The sequence below is a fragment of the Sarcophilus harrisii genome, chromosome 4 (genome assembly GCF_902635505.1).
Source record: "Sarcophilus harrisii chromosome 4, mSarHar1.11, whole genome shotgun sequence".
NCBI classification, from domain to species: domain Eukaryota; kingdom Metazoa; phylum Chordata; class Mammalia; order Dasyuromorphia; family Dasyuridae; genus Sarcophilus; species Sarcophilus harrisii.
The window spans coordinates 225,393,287-225,418,387 of NC_045429.1; the positions used below are offsets into that span (position 1 = coordinate 225,393,287).

At 32.4% G+C, this 25,101-nt stretch overlaps 1 protein-coding gene across 3 annotated transcripts in view; it reads left to right on the forward strand.

Moving 5' to 3' along the window:
• Positions 1-25,101, forward strand: part of IBTK (inhibitor of Bruton tyrosine kinase) — an 85,349-nt gene that overhangs the window by 31,581 nt on the left and 28,667 nt on the right. For all 3 annotated transcript variants that reach the window (XM_031964593.1, XM_031964592.1, XM_031964594.1), the window contains exons 10-17: positions 5,820-5,997; positions 11,316-11,490; positions 14,372-14,977; positions 17,014-17,100; positions 19,200-19,282; positions 19,373-19,410; positions 20,163-20,259; positions 24,841-24,942. In XM_031964593.1, the coding sequence (XP_031820453.1) occupies positions 5,820-5,997; positions 11,316-11,490; positions 14,372-14,977; positions 17,014-17,100; positions 19,200-19,282; positions 19,373-19,410; positions 20,163-20,259; positions 24,841-24,942 (1,366 nt within the window). The remainder of the gene's footprint in view (positions 1-5,819; positions 5,998-11,315; positions 11,491-14,371; positions 14,978-17,013; positions 17,101-19,199; positions 19,283-19,372; positions 19,411-20,162; positions 20,260-24,840; positions 24,943-25,101) is intronic.

Genomic DNA, 25,101 nt, shown 5'->3' on the forward strand with positions numbered 1-25,101 from the left:
TATATGTGTATTTATTTTTTTTTATTTTGTTTTTCTAAACTATTTTGGAATTTAATATTGCATAATTAGGGGATATTTGAAGGGACCTATGATTACATCTAGATAACACTTACTAATACTATTATATTACTCAGATAGTAATCTTCTATTAAATCCTAATTTAAAATAGCCTCTTTGTTGTCTTATAGAATGGAAATAATTGTAGACATTTTGAATGTGATTCCTTGAAAACCATATTGAAGCCCTATATTAGTCAGAATGAATTTCATAAATGTGAAATAGCATTTAACATACTTTTTTTTTAATGCAAAAGTTATAAATTTGTAGCTCTGGAAAAAGACCACCACTAATGCCACTACCAACAAACCATAAAAATTTGAAGGCAATTTATTGCAGTAAAGCACCTGGGTTTGAAACTTTGTTGTTATTTTCTGCCAGTATAAATTTGAATGAATCCCATCAGCCTTTCTGGGACTCTTTTTCCTTATCCAGAAATGAGGGAATTGGACTAGGTGAACTCTACCTTTCTAGCACTATGTTTATGGTGTGATGACTTTTTTTTCTTCTTTTTATTTTAGATTTAATAAATAGTTATTTCAGTACTTCACAGCTTTCTTGAATTCATACACTTGGGTATTTCTTCCACTAATGTTAGTTATAACTTGATAGAAGGACTTCATGAGGTGCATTAGCCTAACAAATTCATCACTTGGTGGCTAACTTTTTGGTGAGCCTTTCTAAACCTGGTCTTCTGATGAAAGGCATGTAGGCCTTTGATAGATTTTTACTCAGTGCTGACCAGGTTGTTGAGGTCTACCAGAGCAGTATGTGCACACAAACACATACATGCATATAAAGGTATAAACATTTCAATAGAAAATAGATATAGGACTAGACCTGTGAATTTTTTGACTAAAAGAACCTCCAAGTGAAGAAACTATGAATTTGGATTGGTATCTTCTCTGCCAGATCTCTTAGACTTACATTTTAAAGTTATGTAGAGCAGTGGTGCCAATCTCAAATAGAGATGTATATACGTATATTTATTGGCTTAGTTTTAAAATGTAATGCAGTGTGTGTTTTATTTTGTTAAATACTTCCCAGTTAGATTTTTATCTCAGGCACACTTGAGGTGTGTTTAATCTCTTTGACCTAGAGCAATGGTTAAATGACATGTCTAGCATCATCTGTTATATGTCAGAAGAAGGATCTTAAAATTATCTCTCTTCATTATACCATGCTTCCAGTTGTGTGTAGAATTCAAATTAGTCTCTTAGAATTGGTACAAAGAAAGAAGGAAAAATATCTCGAATATTTTCTTTTTAAATATCTAGAATATTGACTTTTCTGCTCTGGGCTAAAATGTTCATAAATTATTATAGGGAATGACATTGATAAATATATAAGAGGTATACTCACAGATACACAGACAGACAGACAGACACACACACACATTCTCTCACTCTCTCCCCTCCCTCCTTTCCCTTCCTTGCTCCCCCTCTTCCCTTCCTCAGACCCCCCTTCCCAACTATATATACATGTATATATCTGACACAAATGATACTAAGAAAACTAGTTACTGGAGAATGATTTGTTTTGTAATTTCATACAGCCTTTTTTTTTTTTTTTTTTTTTTTTTTTTCTTTCCCCAGTACTTACTCCAGTAATGGAACTAAAGAATGTTTTGGAATTGTTATCTATTTTCAGTCTGGAGTTTTAGAAGTTGAAGGCTAACCTTATAGCTCCACCTACTGGCATATACTCAACTTTTTTTTTTCTTTTTAGTTTTATGTTCAAATATTTTAAGATGTTCAAAATAGTTTCCTGAAGTACAAAATACTTTCAGATGGATATTTTAAGTTATTTCCAGCAATAAGAAGAAGGAAGAAAAATAGGCTAAAATAGCATTTAAACTAGTTTTTTACACTTGGCTTTGGAATTATATTTGGACTATATTCATTTAGAGTATAACTTGAAAAGAATGAAATAATTAGCAAATGTTTATTGATCATCTGATTAATTATATAATAATATATAATATATAATACACTATGGAATATAAATTAAGTTATAGAACATAACTTAAAATTGCTCATGTTCTTTACACTGATTCCTGTCATTGTTCTTTTTACAGTATTTCATTCTAGGTGTAGACAGGTCTCTAAGGTAAACCAACAATAAAATGCCATCTATTGGATCCCAGGACCTGAGTTTCAAAGGTTTTCTTATTACATGGTACAATAAGAATACAAACAATGTCAATCCATAAACGTTAAGTAACTTGTATTATCAGTTAAGAGAAAAGCTTAAATTACCAAAAGATCTAGAGAGGATGTCTGAATAAATACCTGACCTATCAGCAAATAAACTAACTTTTGTTTCTTCCTTGTTGTAATGTACAGGAAAAAGGGTGTGTATTTTGTTTCTTTAGTAGAGCTCCAAGTTTCTCATTTTAGCTCAGAAGAATGTTTGACCTTTGTAGATTTTCATAACTCAGATGTACTAACATTTAGATAACACTTATTTTGTGCCAGACACTGTGTTGTATGCTATTATTATCTTACTTAATCCTCACAATAGCTCTGGGAGGTAGGTATTCTTAGTATCCCTATTTTTATAGAGGAGAAGGCAGGAGAACAGAAATTAAATGATTTGTCCAATTCACACAGCTATTAAATATCTGATATAATTTTTAAACTTGGGTCCCATTGGTCCACTTAGATATTTTGTATAAAAACTGTTTTTTTTTTTTTTAAATTGGCTCTTTTATTTATTAAGGTTATGTTAGTTTTTTTTATAATGGCTTTTGGTATGGGAATAATATTAGGCAATAAAACCTTTCTTTTCTACCATTCATTTTCAGAATTTGATATACAGTTCCTTGAGGTATCTGGAGCTTTAGCCAAGGGTGATGTCATGTATACATTAATGTGTCACTGATTGTATTTCAAAGATTATTTCCTAATAATTTGGTCTAAAATTCCCTCTTAACCTAGAAATTGTAATAATGTTTTGAGAAAAGCAAAAGTATTTGAAATATTAGCTTTATTTTATGCATTTAAGTTAATCATAAATGATGGCATATTTGAAAGAACAGGTTTAATTGTAGATGCTATTTCAATTGCAATTTTTAAAGCTGATTTAAGATATCTACTTTGGACAGTAGGTGGCACTCTAATCCTTTTTTATGTCCAGTGTACCCTATTTCTTTAACTTGTATTTTTCATATTTTTAGGGGAGGATTTTCTCCAATTAGTACTCCTTGTATAAGTGTTTTTTTTTTTTTTATATATAGATTTAATCATTTTCCCCTCTCTCTCTTACACTGGCACAAATGAATTGATTGTTACTCTTGAGATCTCTACAAGATTGTGTTTTAGAAAGTGATTGGGATAGAGAGTACAGTTCCTATTATCTCTATACATACTTACTTTTTTAAACTTTATATCTCTTCCTTTGGCATGTGGTTTACTATGACTCATGGATATTTATAAAAAGATTTTGCCTAATTATAACAAGAGTTCTTAACTTTGTTTTGTGACACAGTCCCATTTAACAGTCTAGTGAACCCCTTGAACCCCTTCTCAAGAATACTATTTTTAAACAGATAAAATAAACAGGATTACAAAGAAAATCAATTACATTGAAATAATTACCAAAATATTTTTAATAAATCAAGTTTATGAATTCAGTTTTAAGAATCCTGAATTACACATACTTTTATATTAAATATTAGCCTTATAAAAGAGAAAAAAAATGCAATGTTTTGGTTGCTTTGTACTATGCCAGCTAACTTGTTTTCTTACTATGATAAAATATTGTTATCTGAAGGGTGGGATTTAAAAGAAAGTATAAAGGCAATTTCAGAATAAATGTAGTATTATTAGAGGAAGATTCTTATTTCATTTGTCATATTAAAAAAAGACAAAAAATTAGTCCTATTTTCCTCTCCCCTTTTTCATTTGCTTTTTAAGTGATGTTTCTGATTTGAGTTGTGTTATGTCATAGGCATCGTCAGTCTATCCTATATATCCCCATAAAATTCTTCCTTTTCTGAAGAAAACAATTAAGCAAAAACAACTGATAAAATGTGCCAGATTGTGCATGCAACATCCTACTACTGTTGTTTCACTCACCACTGTACTAAGAGCAGGGAAATGAATGTGTTTCATTGTTTATTCTCTGGGACCAAGATTGGGAAGTTTGACTGCCCTTTCATAATGTTCTTGTGCTTTTACCCAGCCTGACCTCTAACCCTGTAATATATTTCATATTTTCAGAATCCTTAGTTTCCTTCAAAACTCGGGTCAAGAGCCATCTGAATAATTTTCTGACCACTCCACCCAGCTCCCAGTACTTTTCTCCACGTATAGATTATCTTGAATATATTTATATAGGTACATTGTTGTATTGTAAATGTCAGCTCCTTCAGGACAGAGATTATTTCTTTTTTTTGTATTCGTATTATCTCCCATATCTAGAAGGGCTTGAACATAGCAGGTATACAAAGTTTATTAATTAGCTTATTATAGTCATTGTATCCATTGTCCACTTATTTCTGCTTCTCTTAAATCAATTTATTGTCTTGCTATGTTGTTTGAATTTCTTATATTCATTGTTTCATATAACAATGATATTCTAATGTATTCATGTACCATTGTTCAGTTATTCCTTAGTTATTAATAAGTTGTTCAGTTATTTCAGTCATGTCTGACTCTTTGTGACTACCGTTAGGGGTTTTTTTGGGCAAAGATGCTGACGTGGTTTGCCTTTTTTCTCTCCAGTTCATTTTACAGATGAGGAAACTGAGGCAAAAAGGGTTAAATGACTTGTCCATGGTCACACAACTAGTGGGTGTCTGAGGCCAAATTTGAACTTGGAAAGATGAGTCTTTATAACTTCAAGCCTGGCATTCTAGTCACTGTACCAGCTAGTTGCTCAGTTAATGGATACCTACTTTGGTTTCAATAATTTTTCTACTATAAAATGCTATAATGAATATTTGGTGATATTTGGGACTTTTATTTCTGTTTTTGACCTCCTTGTGGCATATGGCCAGGAGTGGAAACAATAGATCAGGTTTAATTCTTCCATTCTTCTTTTTTCACCCACTTCTATTCCATATTTCCAAGTTGTTTTCCAGAGTTGTTGAACCACTTCAGTGCTCCACTGATAGTACCTTATTGTTCCTGTTTTCCCTCAGCCCTTCCAATATTGATAATGTAGGCATAGATAGAAACCTTTCCAGGTTTTGCTGTTAATAAGTATTCCTAATGATGGCTAGTAGGCGGGATAAAATAGAAAAAGAATCTTGCCTTCTTTCCCTATTTTGTACTCTGGCTCAAAATCATTTGCTTGCTGAGGTAAGGAGAATTTTGGGCATTGCTAATGCCCTGATAATTGTCTGGAATAGAACATTATGATCTCTACCCAGAGGTGTCATATTAAAAAAAAAGGCTTTGTCCTAGTCTGAAAGCACACTTCCTTACTTTTGCTGGTTGGCTATGGTCTGACTTGTCAGCCTGCCTTTATTATAAAAAGTCTTCTTGCCATCTCACTTGTGGATCCCCAAGTTGAGATGGATGATTATGAGATGACTCTCAGAAGACTTTTTCCCATCCTTCAGTCCCTCTCCCCTTTCATTTTTCCTTTTTTTCCCCTTTACTTCTTTGCTTTTTTGTATTCTTCTATGATAAAATGAAAATTTGAGTATTCTGGAAGTTAAAATTTTTAAAGAAGTTTTCTTTAATTCCCATAAAATTTAGATTTTGATTGATCAGATGTATTTTTTTTCCAATTGAATTTTGTTTTTATTCTAGGTGTTTTGCTGGAAATCAGTTAGCAGCTATATGAAACAGTGTCGATGGGCTTATGGCCGCCAGGTCTTCATGTCAGATATTGCTTTAAATAGGAATGAAATACTTTTTGTTACCCAAGATGGTGAAGGATTTACAGGGAAATGGCTTGAAGAAGGAAAAAAGAATACTGAAAAAAAAGGTCAGTGTATTTGTAGAGTCTGTTTTACATAAAAATATGTCTTGTTTTACAAGTGATCTTACTTTCTTCCCTTACCTTTTTAGCAAAATTGTTCATTTTCTTACTTTGTGATATCCAGTGGATCTTAATGTTTTCAAGCAATTTGCTTGTTGTAATGAATAGCAGCTCAGGAAGTTGTAATTTTTTGCTGTATTGTTCTCTGCTTAGAAGAAAAGTCAAAAGAAGAGTATTATTTGAACATTATTAAATTCTATATATCACAATTCTGTTCCAGAGTGCTTTCCATTCTCATGGTGCACTTTAAGATCAGTTCATGTTTGAAGAATAGGTTTTTTTAAAAAACTTAAACTATTGTATGTAACATTTTTATTAATGCTAAGTTTATTATGGAAAAAGATGGGTTTTGTTTGCTTATTTTTTTGGGAGGAAAATCTAGTGAATATAATTGAAAATGTAAATTTCTTTATAATTTGGTCAATTTGCAGTTACTATTTGTAAATTATCAACTTTATCAATTTTCTGTAGAATGTTTTTATTTGATTACATATTAAAAGTTTTATAGGGTGACATGTGTTAGCTTTACATTTTTTGTCTTATCAGTTAATACGTGTATGTTAGGAGATACACACTACTTTTAAGATTATTTTCAAAATGTAAATTTCAGTTTATCAACACTCTAGTAAAAGTCATGCAACATACATTTCATATTTAAGAAAATGAGAAAATGAATTATGGTTTTTAAATTGGTATTTGGATTTTATTTTCCCTTGGAAGCAATGAAAATTTATATTCTCATGTTGGCTTGCCCAAAACTTCATTAACAGATAGTGACCTAAAATATAGTAGCCAACTACTTTGTCTGTAATGTTTTTGGGGAAAATGCATTGAGCATGTCAGATAATACACCTTCCTTCTTTTCCAGTGGAATAAAGGATTTATTCTTACTGTAGCTTTGTCTAGCAGCGATAGCAGGGACTCTGTTAGCAGCAAGTTACTATTGCTTCTGAAATTTGGAGAAAGGGTTCCAACAGAAAAAAAAAAAATCTGTCATCCATGTGATTGGGGAGAGAGAGGTGGTAGGTAAGGAATGAACTAGGCTGTCAATTTGTATGGAAAAGGGTAGTATGGTTAGGCCTTCCCATGAGAAGAAATATTTGTTATTCTGTCACATTTCCTCATCAATTAACTATAAATCTTGGAAATTATTTCATTTTCCCTGGACTGCTTTAAGAAATATCACATACTGCACTTTTAATATTTTCACATGACTTTATTCAGATCATAATTGTGGGAATTAACAAAGCTCTAAACAGAACAGTCACAAATAAGGATTAAATTGTGGATAGCTGTACACAAAAGACTTTAGGAAGGCTAATTTCTGAGTTAGTAGAAGACTATTTAGGACATTTAATTTATCTCATGGATTCTCTTAAGTGGGAGATCAGAAGATGAAATGGAATGTAGCTGGAGCTACTACTGGGGTTGAGGGGAACAACAGTAGAGATTAAAGGAAATGCTGTTATTGTGTTAGCTGTTGGCTACAACCAAACCTGCCTCCTCAAATCTCACTGATCTTGATTTGATTCAAGATGGAAAAAGTAGTTTTAGAGTTGGAAACAGGGACAAATGGGCACAGTGAGAGAGAGGTGGTGAGGAAAAGTCCTAAGTGGTAGCATTAGAGAAGGTTAAGAAATTTTTATAGTCACCACATTTTCTCTGGTAATCTTTAAAAGAAAATAAAATAGATGAAGGTAAATGGGTCATTGCTTAGGATTCAAAACTAAACATGAATTATATTTTGATAAGTTATTTGGAATTATCTGTAGCATTCTGCAGTTTATGATAAGGCATAGTTCACTCACCAAAATACCATGTGTGTGAGTGTGTGTGTGTGTGTGTGTGTGTGTGTCACATACTCACACACACACATATATATATTCCCATTATTATTATTTTGTATTCTTCTACTAAAATCTTGATTTGATATTTTAATATGGCATGGAAGTGACTCTGGTTTCTCTAAAGATTATACTAGTGGTTACAGCCAAGATGGTGAAGTAAGAGAAAGTAGGACAGTGAAGCTCTTCCACAGCTACTCCAGAAATGATCTGAGAACACCAATAAGTGGAAAATCAAAGAAAAAGCTGCAAAGCATCATCTTCATAACTCAAGACCATAAATTTGACTTATATACATGCAAACAAGTAAGAACTATGGAATAAGATCCCTGGCATAATGGACTCATTATTCAAGAGTCTTGATATAGTTGGACATTGTAGAGCTTTTCTTCCGATTTTATACTCAACTCCTTGTCCAAGATAGCAACTGGGGTCTAGAACATGGTCTCAGAACCTCAAGTATCAACCAGTAAATATTGTGGACCCAGTCTTTGTTGGCAGTAAAGGAGGATCTTCTAGATGCTTTCATTCCAGCCTGCAATACTAGATTGCTCAAAGCAGATTGCTTGAAAAAGTGATTAAACAATAACAATAAAAAAGATTAACAATTATTGTGAGGCCAGGGTTAGTCAGGACACAAACTCAAAAGAGAACTCCAGAACACCTACAAGCAAATCCTTGAAGCAAAACTCAGCTTTATCAAAAAATCAATTAGAATTCTTTGAAGAAACATGTAGGAATTGGAAAATGAATTAAAAATCTTATTTTAAATGAAATGAGAGGTAGAAGAAAGAATTGGAAAAGAAAGGGGAACTATTGAGCAACACTTGGAATTGACAGCTTAGCACTAGAGATACGAGACCAAATCCAAGTAATTGTCTTTTTGAAGATTATTCCACAGAACTACAAGAAATAATAAAGCAAAAAAGTTGAAAAAAATGGAAGAAAATGTATCAAAAAACAATTGATCTGGAATACATCTAAGAGAGAGAATTTAAGAATTATTGGATCAACTTAAAGTTATGATTAAAAAAACAAAAACAAAAACCTGGTTATCATAGTTCAAGAAATCATGAAAGAAAACTGTCCAGAATTCTGAGAACCAAAGACAAAGTGAAAATAGAAAAAAAAAAATCCATTGGTCACTTTCTGAAAGAAACCCCAAAATGAAGATTCTCAGGAATGTTATAGCTCTAAATTAAAGCTTTCAAGTCAAAGGAAAAAAAAAATATTGCAAGCAGCCAGAATGAAAGAATTCAAGTACTGAAGAATTACAATTACATAAAAGCTATAGAAGATTTAGCAGCTTCTATTTTAAACAAGTGGAGAGCATGGAATACAATATTCCCAAAGATAGTTTACCCAGCAAAACTCAGATAATTCTACAGGGGGAAAAGTGGATTTTTAATGAAATAGAGGATCATCAAGCATTCCTGATGAAAAAACTGGATCTGAATAGAAATTTTGAGCTACAAATACAGGAATAAAGAAAAACATGAAAAAGGTAAATACAAGAGATTGGTTAGAAAAAAAAAGACTATAAGAAAGAAGTGTTTGCATTCTAGAGAGTGGGGAGAATATAAACATTTTTTAAGAACAGTGATATAAGCAGGGGTATTAGGAGGAAGTTAAATAAAATGGAGGGCCTGAGAATGATGTTTGTGTTTTGATGGTCTTAGAGAAAAGACAAGGCAATGGGAAATCATGTACTAGAGAAGAAAAGGGGAGAAACGGGGTAAGGAGAGACATTATTTCACACAGGCTGGGAGCACAAGTAGGAATACATAGTCAAGGAAGGAGAAGGGTGGACAATGGCTTATATTTCACTTCAAACTGAACAATTTTGAAAGACTTAAGAACTGATCAGTGCAACTATCAACCATGATTCCAGAGGACCATTAATTTAGAATTCTGCCCACCTTCTGATTGGTGATGGACTATATAACAGAATGAGACATGTATTTTAAGACATGGCCAATATATGAAAATGCTTTTCTTTACTATGTGTATTGGTTTCAGGGGTTTTCTTTTTTTTTTTTTTTTTTTCCAGTGGGGGAAGGAGTGAAAGAGATATAGACAGTAGTAACTTACTGGTTAGGGAAAACATAAAATTTAATATAAAAAAAAAAGCAGAGGAAAAATATATCATTTTCATTTAACTCTCTGGAATGGAGATGTTCTGAGGTTGAACTAAATGTGTATATATTTTTTTAACTTTAAAATAAAATGTAAAAATATACTAGTGATATACAAAGTCTAACACATTCTGTTAGACTTGAAATATATCAATATGTATCTTACAATGGACTGTGTCTGTATCTAATACCTATCTAAGCATCAAGAGCATATCTGACAAAGGTTGGCTACCATGCTACGTAGTAATGTTTTGCATCATAGCAACTAATCAACGGAATACACTAAGGCTTGGAGAGAATCTGATCTCTTTCTTGGTTGACCACATTGGTGGTTTGCCCTACATATCCAATCAGTTACCAAATTTTGTTATTTCTAACTCCATAACAATCTCTGTCCTCTTTTATCTATATATAACTTCCACTGTAGTTCAGGTCTTTATCACCTTTTGTCTAGTAGAACAGTCTCCAAAATGATTTTCTTGCCTCAGGTCTTTTTTCACTCCATGGATGACAAAGTAATTTTTTTCTAAAATAAAAGCTTGACATATCACTTCCTCAGGAAATTGCCATGATTTATTTTTTTCTGAACAGATAAAAACTCTGTCATAAGCTGACATTGTTTTCTTTCACACAGTCAGCATTCCAGTGAGAGTGGCTTTTTAACTATCTCTCTGCATAGAATTCAATTCTCTTTTTTTTTAAGCCTTTGCATTGGCTACTCCTCATACCTGGAAGAATATTTTCTGATTACTTAGGATTTCTAGTTTCCTCCAAACCTCACTTAAAAGCACTGTATTTGTCATGAAGCATTTCCAGATTCCTTCAGTTACCAGAGCTATTTCCCTAAATTGGATCAACTATTGTCTGCTTTGTATTTACATACATATATATACACCTTAATGTACCCAAAGAATGTAAACTCCATATGAGGTCCAGGACTATTTAGTTTGCCTTTGTAACCTCACAAGATCTTGCACTAGGAGGTGCTTAATAAATGCTTTTTGTTTGATTGGAGTCCCACAGGAATGAAGTCATAGATCATTGCAGTGTCATGTTTAGTTCACTTCACCACACCTTTCTTTGACATCTTCTATGTACTTGTGATCATGTTAGATATTAGGTAGATAAAAATGAAAGTCTGCAAGATGCTTTATATGTATTGTACAGATGTGGTTACCAGATAGCTCTGCTTTTTTTTCTTTTAATGTTTTTTCTATTCTGCTTATTATTTTTATTGAATCATTAATCAGTGGATATTTAAATTTGTTGTTTTTGTTTTTAACAGAAGTTATATCAAACCTCCATAATTCTTCATCAGATGGATCTTGTGTCTATGACACAAGTAGTGTGTATGAGAGAATTCGGCTTACGAAACTTACTTTTGTCCACAGAGCTGTCAGTATCAGCACGGATCCAAGTGGAAGTAACTTTGCAGTTTTGCAATCAGACCCTAAGACAAGGTAGAGGGGATATTTAAAGTTTTATTTCTCTTTTATTTTCTTTATGGAAAGAAGAATGGTATTTTCCCTCTTTATACATGATTTTCTCATTCAAGTTGAGTTTCCTGAAATAACTTTGTACTATAGAGGTTATAGAGAAAACAGAATTTAATTGGCCATAAAAATAAAGAAAGAACACTCATGGAAGGACTTTGCTGGTTATTAAACAGCAGATAACAATTCTGGGATAAATTTGCAATCTACAAAAACGGTATTTTAAAAATACTGTGGTAGACTTTATGTGAGTATATGCCTCTGGTACTTTAAACTTATAATTCTTTAGCATTCTTTGGTTACTAGGTACTTTATGCCCTCTCTCATTGGAGTTGGAGGATGAGTTTGAATCCTCAATCTGCTCCTTACTAGCACCATGACCTTGATAAGTTACTTAACATTCCTGGCATCCACTATCTATAAAATGGAAAGGTCTGCCATGAGTGCCCTTGAAATTTCCTTTCAGCTTGAAGTTCTATGATTCCCTTGGGACAACACTATGAAGTAGAAAGTTAGTTAATATCCTCATTGTAGAAATGAGGAAGCAGATTCAGGGAGGATGTCATTTGGTCAATGTCACATCACCCTGAAGAAATGTTCTGGCTTCTCATATCCATTGTTCTTTTTATAAAATCATAGCATGTTTGGATTCAAAAATCTGAGCATAACTATCTTGTAAAGTTTGCAAAATATTTTTGGCACTTTAACTTTCCAGATAGATTTCAGTGCTTAAAATTGCAAAGGCAGTTAGTTATTCCTAGGCAAGTGTTTCACACTGTCATTCTGTATCCCATGCACTCTCATCATTTTTATATAGAAAATGTAAAGTTAAAATGAACATCAGAGGAAATCTTGAATGGGAAAAGAGGTCAGAAAATGGTGTCATTCTACTTAGAGTGAAGGATAAATTAGGTTGGGATTTTGATCGAGCAATTCTGTGGCATTATGGTGGCAAAATGATTTTGTGTTTCTATACATATATATGTGTGAATATGTCTGCAATAAATATGTGTATGTGGGTATATATATATATATATATATATTTATGTGTGTGTGTGTGTATGTATTCATGTGTGTGCTGCTTTCCTGAGTTATTGATTAATGCTTCTAGTAGTTTGGATTAGGAAAATCTTAATCCTCCATATCCTAGGAATGCTTTTGAAGGAAGGATTTGTTTTTTTTTTTTTTTTGTTTTGTTTTTTTTTTGGTACCTTTATAAAAATATTTAAAAATCTGAGAGAATGTGTTATGTGACAAGTGTATTATTTTGTCTTATGCTTTATTACTGTTTTATGAATATATTTTTAAATAGTTTCTTATGGCAACTTGACCATAGGAATAGAAAACCAATCTTGTACCAGGAATGTCTAACATACTGGTTTTTGCTAGTTCAACTCATTTAATCTCTCAATGACCAAGTGAAATTATAAACTGCCCAAGTGAGATTATAAACTGCAGAACAGTTGTTACTCTGTATTGGTAGAGTGAATTTTCTATTGGGAGAACCCTAGACCAATGAAGACACTGGATAAAAACTGTAATTTTATTTTTATTTTGCTTTTCCCTGGGGGGGAACATGTCAGACATTCTTTCAATAATTTATTTTTTCCCTGATTTTTATTTTATTTATTTCAAAAAATGATAATAGCTTTTTATTTTTCAAAATACATGCAGAAAGTTTTCAACATTCACCCTTGCAAAACCTTGTGTTTCAAATTTTTCTCCCCCCTACTCCCCTCTCCTAGATAGCAAGTAATCCAATAAAGGCTAAACATGTACAATTTTTCTAACCATATTTTTATATTTATCATGTACAAGAAAAATCAGATCAAAAGGGGAAAAAATGAGAAAAAAAAAAGCAAGCAAGCAACAACCAAAAATTTGTTCCATATTTAGTTTCCACAGTTCTCTCTCTGGATGTGGATGGCATTTTCCATCCCATCTACTGGAATTGCCTTGAATCACCGAATTGCTGAGAAAAGCCATGTCAATCACAGTTGATCATCACATAATCTTGTTACTATGAACAATGTTCTCCTGGTTCTACTCACTTCCCTTAGCATCAGTTCTCATAGGTCTTTCCAGACTTTTCTGAAATCAACCTGCTCATTATTTCTTATGGAACAATAATATTCCATTACCTTCATATACCATAACTTATTCAGCCATTCTCCAACTGTTGGGCATCCACTCAGTTTCCAGTTCCTTGCCACTACAAAAAGGGCTGCTACAAACATTTTTGCATGTGTGGGTACTTTTCCCTTTTTTATGATCTCTTTGGAATACACAACTAATAGAGATACTTCTGGTTAAAAGGGTATGCACAGTTTGATAGCTCTTTGGGCATAGTTCCATGTTGCCCTCCAGAATGATTGGATCAATTCACAACTCCATCAACAGTGTATCAGTATCCCAGTTTTCCCACATTCCCTCCAACATTAACATATTTTCCTGTCATCTTAGCCAATCTCAGAGGTGTGAAGTGGTATCTCAAGAGTTGTCTTAATTTTCATTTTTCTAATCAATAGTGATTTAGAGTGTTTCAAAAAATTATTTTTAGAATTATCCTGTTGTAATGGTCAATACGGCTTTCAAAGAACTTCATAATTGTGCCTTCACAATTTGAAAGAAAAATATTGAGGACAATCCCCCTTCCCCAATATAGAACATTTTAAAATACAGAAAAAAAAAAGTGAACAGTATAGTGGTCAAAACTGGATCATAGTGTTCTAGGAAATGATGAGTTGGAAGTTCCTGGATTTAATACAATTAACAAATTTTCCACTATGAAAAGTGCTGGAATTTTGTTGATGATACTCTTAAAATGATTGCTCTTTTTTGTTATTAGCCTTTATGAAATTCCAACTGTGTCCTCATCATCTTTTGCGGAAGATTTTGGCACGCTGTTGGAAGAAACAGATGAGATGGACAATACCCATGATGTGACATTTCAAGTTGGCAATAAAACTTTTCCTGTGCACAAATATATTTTGGCTATGCGATCAGAATTTTTCAGGAAGTTATTCACTTCTGATGGTATTTCTGTTGATTGTCCAGATGTTTACCGCAAAGATGAAGATGCTGTAGGGTGTGATCTTTTTGTTATAGAGAAGGTTCACCCTGATTTATTTGCTTACCTTCTACAATATATTTACACAGACACTTGTGACTTTTTAACTCATGGCTATAAACCAAGAATGGTAATTAAGGAAAAATCAGATGAATATCAAGATACTCTAATTTCCAATTTTGATAAAATGAGTTTCCATGAAGATATTAATCAGAAATCAGCACTGGAAGTTTACCGAAGTAATCAAACCCACACAGTCAATGAAAAACAAAAAAATAAAATGAAGCCTTCTAAAAAGGGTAAAAGTGTGGTTGAAGATGTGAATCCTGTAAAGATGTTGCAAAATATTGCAAAGAAATTTGATGTCAACAGTTTGAGTAGTAGGTATGGTAACATTTTGATATTCCTAATTCTCTCTCATTTTCTTCCCAACTTCTCCTTTTTTCCTTGCTCCTATTCTTCTATTTTGTTTTTCTTTTGAGAGAACATACTTAATTTTCTAGTTATTATAGGTGTTTAAAAAAAATCCCATGACAAGAGTATTTATATGCTTTTTCTCTATCTTTCCAGGTCTTATTTCTTTGATATTTTATAAATAGATTTGTGATAGTCATGCATCATTAAAGGAGGAGCAGGTGGATGAGGGAGTTTGATTTTTCTTGGACCTTTTTATGATCATGAAACTTGGTTGCGTTTTGAGGTTGTTTCTGAAATTGAGTTTTTTATAATTAACATCTTAATAAATTCGGTTTTTTTGAGTATAAATGAAATGCTTATTGTAATGATCTGGTTTTTTTAGTTATCATATATGCCTTATAAATATAGTTAGTCCTCTACTTCTTCAAGGATAATATTCCTAGAAACTGGTATAAGTAAAAAAATGAAAATTGAGATATTGAACCTAGGGGAAAAAAGGTCGCTAATTTCCTGTAGCCACCAAAAAACTAATCTTTAGCTTTGCTGAAAATACTTTTCTACACAAAACTTTTATAACAAAATATTAATTCTGATAATATGTACTTTTCCTAACACAATAACTATGAAATAACTCATGAAATCTAACAGACAAAACAAAATTACTAGCATGCAAAGCATTTTTATTGCTAATAAATCTGTAAAATTCTGTGACTTTTTGTCTTAATTAAAAAAATTGATTTCAGATAGTATTCACTTTTCATAACACATGAAATCTACAATTCTATAAATACTGTATAGCAAATGAAATTCTTAAAACTAAAACTTGTTTTAACCTAAATCAAACCAAGAGAGAATTTGCAGGGACTTTAGTTGCTGCTGCTGAAAGACTGAGACTTTGCTAGTCTTGACATCACTTCTGACACTATCCTTTGAGCACTGATGGATGACATTGAAGATTATAAAAGAGTCACCAGCTTGAGATAATTTGTTGTGTGCTGTTTGATAAACTTAAGGGTCTCAGAGTATGAGAGAATAACAGAGACAAGTTAACATTTAACCTAGAGCCTGAATTTGATGCTGGTATCTGCAACCTCGAGCCAACAGGTCATCCAGGCCAACCTTGTTATAGATGAACTTAAAATTCCTGAGAGATTTAGCTTAACCAAGCTCTGCAACTTGCTAATGGGAATACTAGGTCCAGGACCTTAGTTTCCTGATTCCTAATTTGTTGCTATTTTATGTCATTCTTATGATTGGAAACATTTTGAAATTGTAATTGTTAATCACCAATAGTGATTAGAAGTTCAGAATTATTTATTGAAAGAGAATCAGTGCTAAGTGTTTTTTTATTAAATATTTAGCCCTATGGCAGTTAGATGGTACAGTGGATAGAACATCAGCCCTGAAGTCAGGAGCACCTGAGTTCAAATCTGCCCTTAGACCACTTAACACTTACTGGCTGTGTGACCTTGGACAAGTCATTTAACCCCAATTGCCTCAGCAAAAAAACAAAACCCCAAAACCATTTAGCCCTTATTTACTACCATAGCTCTGTTGTTCTTTGTGAGTGGAATCTACTCTTACAGTGATATATTTCATTTTACTGAACATATATTACTTAACTAAATTTTGCAATAGTGTTGAATTTAGATAGAAATCTGTTGAGCAAAAAGTCTACAAATTTGGAATCGATGGGAAATTTTTTTTTCTTAATGATTTTTATTTTCTCCTTAGACTCTTGTAGGCTTTAAAAACTAAATATTTTTCTAGGATCCTGTGTTCCTAAGTTTCAAGCAGAGACTAAAAAGCTAGGTTGTATTATGCAAACCCCTAAAGCAAAATACTTCTTAAACTTTTTTTTGACACAATTTAGATTTTATCTTTTTTCTAATGTTTGGAAATAGATTTTACCTAGAAATTTTTTAGGTGGTAGGATGGAATGTTTATACTATATACTATATACTATACTACTATACAAGTGGGCATTTTTGTTTATTTTGTAGACTGAATGGAGTCAGATTTGAAAATGAAAAAATCAGTGTTGTTACAGCAGAAACTGGAAACAAACCAAAACTAAATCAGAAACAATGGTAAGTTAGAAAATTGAGGGTTTTTTTCCCTTCCTCCTCTGCTTGATTTTGTTATTTCAAGTAGGAAATGGACTTAGACCACTTTAGGGCACCTTGCCTGTTCCATCCTTCTACCTGTTACCACTTACCTTTCTTGGAGATATAAGGGAGTGTGTAGCAAATAGTACAATACAGAAAACTATATACTAAGACTAAGACATTAGAAAAACTTCACTTTGGAGTAAGTAGTAAGTTGTAACCCTCTCCTATTCACCTCCAGACAACCATAAGATAGTACCCCAAAACATTGTGGAGCATCAGAACCATCAAAAAGACAGGGTGAAATAATCTGTTAGCCCAAGAAACTTAGAAAATCAGCAGAAAAGGTTTGTCTTACTCAGAAAGCATCCCAACAAACCAGCAGCAAGCCCTACCTTAGCAAGCCAATGGAAGGTCCTGAGGCCCAATGTAATGGAGCCAATACCAGGCAAAAGCCAACAACAGAACTCTTTCACATACCTCAGCATACCCCAGGGAACAGACTGGTTCTAGCTCTAAGAACCACCACACACTTCAGTACAGTCTTGGACAAATAAGACAACCTCCGGTGTTCAGACCTCAACCTCCGGTGTTCAGACCTCTGCTTGCTTCAGGATAGCCACAGACTATTCATCTATTCCAGTGTTCCATTGTAGCCCCGGGGAAATGCAGAAATACCCAGCTGGCCTCAAAATATGCCAGATATAAGGATTAAGATCTTGGCTCAGCTCTGGGTAAACTGCCAGCCCCTTATGGCTTCCAGCAGCATCAGTCATCCTCACCTCAATTCTTAGTGCAGCCCCAGACATAAGGCTGTCTTCTGGGCCTCAGGGTAACACCAGTGCAGCACCAAGTAAATTGCGAGGGCCAACAGTCTCTGACACAAAAAGTCTGAGACAGTGCTCTTTTCACCCTGGGAGCAGAGCTTAAGCTTAAAAGTAAGGAAAAGTGCCAAAAAAGACAAAAAAAAAAAAAAAAAAAAAAAAAACCCTCCAGAATAATTTGACCACAGGACATTATTATGGTGTTAGGGAAGATCAGGACACAAACTTAGGAAAAAACAACAGTGCGGAAATTTCTAGGCAAAACTCCAAAGAAAAATGGAAAGTGGTATGGGAGAAGTAGAAGAAAAATGGGAAAAGAAATGATAGTGTTATATGAGAATTATAAGCAATATGAATAATAACGAAAACTTCCAATAGCTCAGGGAAAACAAACAAACAAACAAAATCCGACTGCTTAAAAAGTAGAATTACCCAAATAGAAGAAGAGATACAAAAATCCTAAGGAAAATAATTCTCCCAAAAATACAACTAGTCAAATGGAAATAGGAGTACAAAAGGTAGCTTAAGGAAACAACTCCTTAAAAGTAAGAATTGAGGGGGAAAAAACTTCTCTTGCCCACCAAATTAAGAATTGGGCAAGTGGAAGCTAATGACTCTATGAGGCATCAAGAATCAATCAAATTTAAAAAGATTGGGAAGAAAAAGAAAAGAAAATGTAAAATACTCATTGGAAAACTGATCTGGAAAATAGATTCCAGAGAGACAAATATTGCAATCATTGTACTACCTGAAAACTTATCTAAAGGAGGACCTGGGCATCATCTTTCAAAAAATTGTCAATGAAAACTGCCTTGATATCCTAGAACCAGAGGGTAAGATAGCATTGAAGGAACCACCAATTACCTCAAGAGATAATTATAATTATTGCAGATGTTCTGCTTATTTATGCCATTTAATTGTTTTATTTAATGCAAATCTCTCCAGATATCTCTGAAACTCTCTCTTTTATTGTTTCTTACTAAACACCAGTGTTCCCTTACGTTAATATACCATGATTTGTCTAACTATTCCCAAGTGATGGATACCATTTTAGTTGTTAGTATTCTGCTCCAAATATTTTTTGTGCCCACTTTTCACATATTCTATTTGATGGCTAAACTGACTGGCACATTGTGTTAGTGCTTAATAAATGCTGTTTTTCAAACTTGTAAAGATTAAACTTTTTATTGTGAACAAATTTTTTTTTTCCCAAGCAAAAAAATGCCATTTGCTTCAAATATGTATTTTGTTTTATAGTTCATTTCTTTATGATGTGACCATGAAATCACTGGATGGGAAAGAATTCCCCTGTCACAGATGTGTACTTTGTGCTAGGCTTGGTATGTATGTATACAATTTCATAATTTGTTTATTACTTGAATACCCTTACTTTCCTTATTAAGTTAATTTATTTTATTTTTCCCTCTCAGAATATTTTCACAGCATGTTGAGTAGCTCATGGATTGAGGTATGTTTTTAAGTAGAAATATATGCCATGTTCATATTCAGTCTTTAATCATAGCTAGAACAGAATAACGAAATGTGAAATTAAACTTGTTTTAACAATATATACATATCATCTTTAGTAATCCAATCCCTTGTAGCAAGCATGTTATATTGTATTCTAATCCACTAGTTCATAGCTTGGTTTACTTGTTAATCTCATAGAAAACATGTTTTTTGTTTTTTTTTTCCTTTTTTAAGGATCGAGTTTTAAACATTTTATATAAGTTATATGGACTGTGTGTGACCTAATTAAAGTACTTGACACACTGGCTTTTGAAATGTTTCTCAGATATATCACTTACTCTTTCACTTTTGCATGTCTTTATTCATTTAATATAAATTACTGTTGAATTTCACTAACAAAATAAGTATATGAAAACTAGTAACATTTAAAACTTAAAATTGGTAGAAAAACAAATACAATTAAAATATGTTTATTATTTGCATACACTCAACTCTGTCAATAACATTTTGTTTATGGATAGTATATTTCCTTTTTTTTATGATGTATGCTGATTTATAGAACTCTTTTCTTATTCGTTGGCAGTTTTGGATATGTTTAGAAATAATTTCTGTAGTGTTATGTGTTAAATCTGATTCTGTTTGAGAAAGTTTGTCATATTTATCTATGCTTTAAATCAGGTCACAACATAATATGTATTGTGTATATGTGTGCATATACATATGCAAAATATATAATTAAACTTTATTTAGGCTTCTAGTTGTGCTGCTCTGGAAATGTCAATACATTCTGATGTACTACAAGTTATCTTGGATTACCTTTATACTGATGAAGCCCCTGCAATAAAAGGTATTAACAAAATAGAGATTTTTGTGATATTTTATATATTTTGGCATTATTGTTAACAATTTACTGACATTAGTATTCATGTAATTTCTAGCTGAATTAAAATGAAATAAACTTTCAGTTAAGTATTTCAATTGTTTTAACAATGAAGATACAGGAATACTACTGATCATTTTGGCAGAAAATTTTGGTATTTTTCAGAACAATATGAATTTTATACATCTGAGCAGCTAAAGAAAATATAATAACTAATACCTCAATAGTCATTAAACACTTATTAAGAATGACTATTTGTCAAGCACTATGCTAGGCACTGGGAATGTCATTATCAAAAAAGAAAATATAGTCCTTGTTCTCAAAGAACTTACAATCTAATAGAGGAAGACAAAACACAAAAGGAAGCTAAAAGAGGGAGAGAAGAGGGAAAAAGGAATGAGGAGGTGGAGCTACATGATGTGAAGGCATGGTGATTCCATCAGAGAATTCCTAAAATAATTCAGGTCTCACCCAACCTATTTCTCTGAGATAGTTGATTTATTTCTTGAATTCTACTGTGCAGTTGAAAATCTAGTTTGGCATTATAAGAACAAGGACCAAGGACCGAGCTAGAATTTAGAAATGCACTGTGACCATTTTATATGACTCTTATTGTATGTTTATTGCCTCAGAGGATTGCAAAATGTAACAAAATGAAAAAAAAAAAACATTTTTTCCTAGAGATTTAAAATTTGCTTAAGATATGAAAAGGCAAACTTGTAGAAATTATGATTCCTTGGTAGAATTCAGTTCAAGTGCATATTTTTTAAGGGTCTCTTCAATAATTTTCATATGTTAGTCATTCTTAAGGCTGTATCCCAGAAGGAATTCTTGAAGAGTTCACAGAATATCAAATTGTCTCTTGGGTGTATGAGGTCAAGATTATTTTAGTTAGCCCTGTGAGAGGGAAGGAGGAAGATTGTCTTAAGTGATTTTGTTGTAGAGAATCAATGATGAAATGAGGAAGCAAGGATTCAGAACTTGTTGCTTCAGAAATAATTGTGTGCTTCTTTTTGAGTTGTAGACAATACTAAAAGATCCTTAAAATCATTATTGTATCTTATAATTCTTGGCAGTACTGCATAGCGGTTGCCCAACAATTCAGGACCAGCTGCTTTCCTCAGCTTTGGCACTGGACCTTGAATACAGAGTGAAGACAGATATTAAAAAGAATCAAAAGGAAACAATACAATATTAAATAAAATTTTTTTTTTAATTGAATGAAAGTTGGGAGATAGAAAACAATAAGGTGGCAACTCCCTGAATTCAGAAAAAGAAGTATTCCACTTTCCCTCAAGTAATAATCAACAATATCTGATTGATCAATATGGGCCTAATTTTCAGATTAAGCATATGGGTTGCTTGAGATATAATGCATTGCTTGTGTTAAATCTTTGGATCTGATTGGGTTTCTGGTCAGATTTCTGAACACCAGGTAGAGGTGATTCAGCTTTCCAGATATGCAAGATTAGGTTCTTCCAGTTCTCATACTTGAATAAAGTATTTTCACAAGACAGAAGTTGGATTAGATCATTAATTGAGTAGAAAGGGAACCAAAGTTAAATCTCAAATTGAGTCACAAAGTGGAGTCCGTATGATTCACACAATTCCCACAGTTGTCTCCATCTCCTCAATTCCTTTAGTTCTAAGGCTTCTGTTCAAGCTAAGTACTATAAAATTGTGTTTGACATCTATTTTAAGTGGAAATGACCCTTTTCAAGCAAGTTCTTTCTTGGCTTGCTTTGCCACTTGGTACTAGCTACTTAACATCGCAGGGCTTTCCTCATCTGCAGAATAAAGTAGATGAACTAGATCACCTTATTTCTATCCAAATTGAAAGCTATGATCTTATGATAATTCACAAATGGATTATACACATACTGTTTAAATGTGGGTTCTTTTTCTTCCACTCAAAACTACTGAAAAATTTCTCTGAGCACATTTTCCTCATTTGTAAAATGGGAGTTTTTTTAAACTAGATGTCCTCTGAGATTTCTTGCATCTCAGAATGTATAATATTAAATATATTTAAATAGAGCCAATTTGTGTTATATTTATATTGAGAACTTGAAATTGAGTTTATGGTCTTAGCAAAACATGTTTTCTTAGAAGTGGCTTTGGTAAGGATTTGAATAAGTATTGAGTCCCTAGGAATTGAGCTACGAATAAGGTTTGCATTGATGAAACAGAGAAAATAAAAGGAATCAAATACAATAATATATGTAAAGAACTTTGAAAACTGTAAAGTGCTCAATAATAATAACTGGTAGTGTTGCTATTATTATTTATATTATATTATTTCATCTCTACAATACTGAGTTCTAGTACAGGCTAGAATTCCTTAAGGAAACTCCCTGTCAGTACATCTTCACTGCAAGAATTTCCTAGTAGAGATAATAACCTTCATTTTTTTGTCATTGTACCCTCAGTATCTTGCACATAGTAGGCACTTAAGAAAATGTTTGTTGTCTTGAATTGTTGAAGGGTAGGGAGAGGATTATATACAGTACTCATTATCTTAGTAGAAGTAGTTGAGCTATATTTGTTAACTGAATTAGAATAGAAATATTTATCTGAAACAGAATTGTGGTACAATTTTAGGCAGTTATTGAAATTTTGTTGTAATACACTTACTAGTCTGATTGCTAAAGTTAATTTTGCAGTGCAATTTTATGAATTTCATTTTCCCCTCTTGCTAATCAGATACATTAACTTATAAAAAAAGTGAAATATTAATGCTAATTCTAATACTTGGTGATTATTTCATTTAAAAGCAATAACTTCATTAAGTTAATCTTGTGCCTAGGTTTTAATGAATAACTTTCTTGGTGTAAGTAACATTTTTTTCTGCTTTTGATAAAAGATTGAGAGCAGCTAATGATGTCTGCACAAAAACACTATTGAATTTTTATTTTATAGCAGTAATTTCCTGAAAACAGAATATAATTATAGATTAATTTTTACTTTATGTGTTTAGGAAATAATCAGGGAAGTTTTCTAGTGTATCTTCTAGAAATAGGGTCTCATTACTTTACAATCATATCTCTATAGTCTAGTAAACCCATAAACTTACAGGAATATATATGAAGGGCAACTAGATGGCGCAGTGATAGAGTACCAGCCCTGAGAACCTGAGTTCAAATGTGGCCTCAGACACTTAACACTTCCTTTCTGTGTGACCCTGGGCAAGTCACTTAACCACAATTGCCTCAGTAAAAAACAAAACAAAAATAAAATAAAAATAAGTGTATATGAACACACACACACAACTACGCACACACTCATTCTCATACGCTCTACTATTTTTTTCAGGTAAATTAAATTCTTCAAATATGGCTTTTTTTTTTTTTGGCTGAGGCAATGGGGTTTAAGTGACTTGCCCAGGGTCACACAGCTAAGGAGAGTTAAATATCTGAGATCAAATTTGAACTCAAGTCTTCCTAAGTTAGGGCTAGTACTCTATCCACTGCGCCACCTAGCTGCCCCTCAAATATGCTTTAAAATTTAAAATTGTTGCTAAAGATTGACATGATACATTAAACACATACTATTGGATTTAAATGAAAATAAATATCATTTAAATAAAATTTTCATAATATATATTTCTATTTAAAGTCATTCAGCCAGAACTTCATTTTTAGAAAGCATTTAATTAATTAATTGCAAATGGAGTATCGATGTATAGTTTTTGTCCTGTAGTTTATATTCTAAAATGGAATATATTAGCCTCTTCAAATTTTTATTCTTAATCTAACTTACTTTATTATGTTACATATTCTCAGACTACCTTCTTTTTCATCCTCCCACCGTCCCTACCTCAAAATAAAACCACCTCTTATATACTCAGAAAATATGAACTAATGTTAATTTTAGCTTAAGCGAATTTAAGTAAGAAGGTTTGTTATAAAATATTTATATGATTTATATCAGAGATGATTCTTGGATGTTGGATATTATTCATTGTTTGGTATTAATTACTATCATCTATTGAGTGGATGGAAGAATGCATAAAGAGTACTATATATATGAGTGGCACATGTATATTTCCCAAGTCAGAAAACAAAAAAGTGCACTGAAAGAATTGTATACTAGAGTGTCTCCTATGGTCCTGGGATAATAATAAAAATTTTTTGAACAACTTTGTGCCTCTATAAACCTTATTATGTTTACTGGTATGAGAGATTGTTTGGCATAGCTAGCTTGAGTCTATGGGAAATTAATTCAGTATCTCAGTAGCTAGACTACGGGTATTAGCTAGAATTAGATTTCCTTGGGCATTATTTTTACATATCAAGATATTTTAGTATACTTTCATCAGTCATTAATCAACCCAGAGTAAGATGATCCTTACTTTAAAACTTAAAAACAGATGTTATTATTGTTTTATATGCCACAACAACTTTTAGAATTTTTTTCCCTCTCAGAATAATACATATTAATTTTCTGTATTTAGTGACTTAATATTTAGTTTTTCAATTTGCTGTCTCCTTTCTAGAAATTTAGAAAATGTTATTTTAATAATATCAATATTTTTAATTTAATATTTAGACTCTCAAAGTGTGGAATTTGTTTGTAATGTTCTTGTTGTGGCTGATCAACTACTAATAATTCGATTGAAAGAAATATGTGAAGTTGCAATAACAGAAAAACGTGAGTATTTTTCCCTGTATTGTGAGTATATTTCCCCTAGTACTATTAATAAGTTTTCAAGTTGATTTAGGCTATTTTTTAACTTCTAGTGAGATAATCCCCACTGCAGAATTGTGAAGTAGTGAATAAGAAAGCTTTCTTTTGGAATCAGAAAACCTG